At 37.1% G+C, this 1,893-nt stretch overlaps 1 protein-coding gene across 1 annotated transcript; it reads left to right on the top strand.

Annotated features, from left to right (window-relative positions):
- The first annotated feature begins 945 nt into the window (after positions 1-945).
- On the top strand, positions 946-1,269 carry LOC113759241 (flowering-promoting factor 1-like). The gene has a single exon (XM_027301808.1). The coding sequence runs from the start codon at positions 946-948 to the stop codon at positions 1,267-1,269; it is 324 nt and encodes a 107-aa protein (XP_027157609.1).
- The last annotated feature ends 624 nt before the right edge of the window (positions 1,270-1,893 follow it).

Raw genomic sequence — 1,893 nt, 5'->3', positions numbered from 1 at the left:
TTAGAACATTTTCAAATCAAATCCGCGTCTTTTAAGTTCAAAGAAGAACATAAACTTGCTCAATAATTTCAGAGACTTTCAGCGTCTTTTAAGTCCCATTGCAAGTTTAAACTTGTGTAGTTTGACATTTGAAGGCCGAGTGTCTGTTGGAAATTTTTGTTTAATCTATGAATTACCAACATCTAGCCTAAAAAGTCTTCTAAGAACTAACTATTGACTCATCTTCCACCAGGCATGAATTGAATATTGAAGTTAGCCACCATTTTGCACTCGAAGGCTGCTAGCTCCATGTTTTGTTCACGGTGACAAAAACAGGGTATGAGCCTTTTCTAACCTAAAATTGAAAAAAGTGTGTCACATGTGCAGCACACTATCTTTTCAATTTTAACTAACTAATTTATCAATAAAAAACAAACATTTCCCTAGGAAGAGCTAACTAATTTATCAACTTCATGTCTGCTTTTCAATTTCCTCTCAAATTTTATCTAGTTTCTGCTCTTACAAAGGCTAATTCTATCAAATATCCATCTTGAGATCGATAAGTTACTACTATAAAGGCATACAAAGAAAGCGTACCTGAGATGACACATATGAAAAAAAGACAAATGATTCATTTCGAGTCATGTGTAGTTGAATCATATATAATCACCATTAGTTTTTAAAAGCAAAATTGGTTAAAGTCACTAAAAGATATTCTTAATTTACAGTGTTATGACTATGTATTGAAGTGAACTTTCCAAGACACTTCAGTAATCAAGCGATGGAACCCTCAATCCATGTGATATCACCACCATAATACTATCAAGTTAGCGTAGCGTATCATGCCATCCAGCAACCTCTATATAAACCCCGCTAACCTCTTTCTTGAGTTCATATCCAAGCTAGCCACCTCTTTCTTGAGCATTTACGCATAACTCTCCCGAACAACATATATCTACTTTAAAAATGTCGGGGGTGTGGGTTTTCAGCAATGGTGTTGTCCGTCTGGTGGAGAATCCTGGTGAGTATCAAGGTTCTAGTTCTCGTCGCAAAGTGCTCGTCCATCTGGCAAGTAATGAAGTCATAACATCGTATTCTGTCCTCGAGAGCAAGCTGCAATCTCTGGGATGGGAGAGATACTATGATGATCCTGACCTCCTTCAGTTCCATAAGAGATCAACTATTGACCTCATCTCTCTTCCCAAGGACTTTAGAAAGTTCAAGTCCATGCATATGTATGATATTGTCGTCAAGAATCGTGATGAGTTTGAAGTTAGGGACATGCAATAAGGCGGTAATCACTAGGTTGAAGTTGAACTTTAGCCTTTAGGTCCACGTCATGTCCCTTGATTGCTTCTGTCTGATGTTCTTTTTTTCTTGCAAAATTGTGGTTTTTTTTGTGTTTGCAGTCACTTGGCTTTAGGTTGCTTTTAACCAGTCATGAGTCTATGTATCATACTAGTGTGTGCTGGGAAGTTGCCACTGCATGAGCTTGGTGCTAGCACATTAATGCTTATGTAATGCGTACAAGGTTGTTTGCCATTGATGTTCCTGTACATCATGTAATATAATGATTCTGCTATTTCATTAGTATCAAGAATTGGCTTCTCGTGCGTTTGAATTACTCTATCTCTCACAATTTTAGTGAACATTTCCAATTCAATTTGTTCTATCTTACTTTTACTCTATATGAAAACCTAACTAAATTGCTTCAGGTGAGTTGGCTACGAGTAATGCATGACTAACTACATCTCTAGAGTTTAAATTCCAGTAGGCAGCAGAGGTATGAGAGGAGTCGCTCCTTTTCTTAACGCTTTGTAACTTGAAGGAATAGCAGCATTAAGGCATTCCTCCTCTTTTGATGATTAGGCAAGTACGTAATGCATTGTTAGAGGAAAGTGTAACGAATTATTA

This window comes from Coffea eugenioides, chromosome 2 (genome assembly GCF_003713205.1).
Source record: "Coffea eugenioides isolate CCC68of chromosome 2, Ceug_1.0, whole genome shotgun sequence".
Classification (NCBI taxonomy): Eukaryota; Viridiplantae; Streptophyta; class Magnoliopsida; order Gentianales; family Rubiaceae; genus Coffea; species Coffea eugenioides.
Note: the sequence above shows the minus strand (reverse complement) of the source record. Positions and strands in the feature narration are given on the sequence as shown.

Excerpts from the sequence above, each read along its gene's own strand:
- LOC113759241 (XM_027301808.1), top strand. The coding sequence starts at position 946 with ATGTCGGGGGTGTGGGTTTTCAGCAATGGTGTTGTCCGTCTGGTGGAG.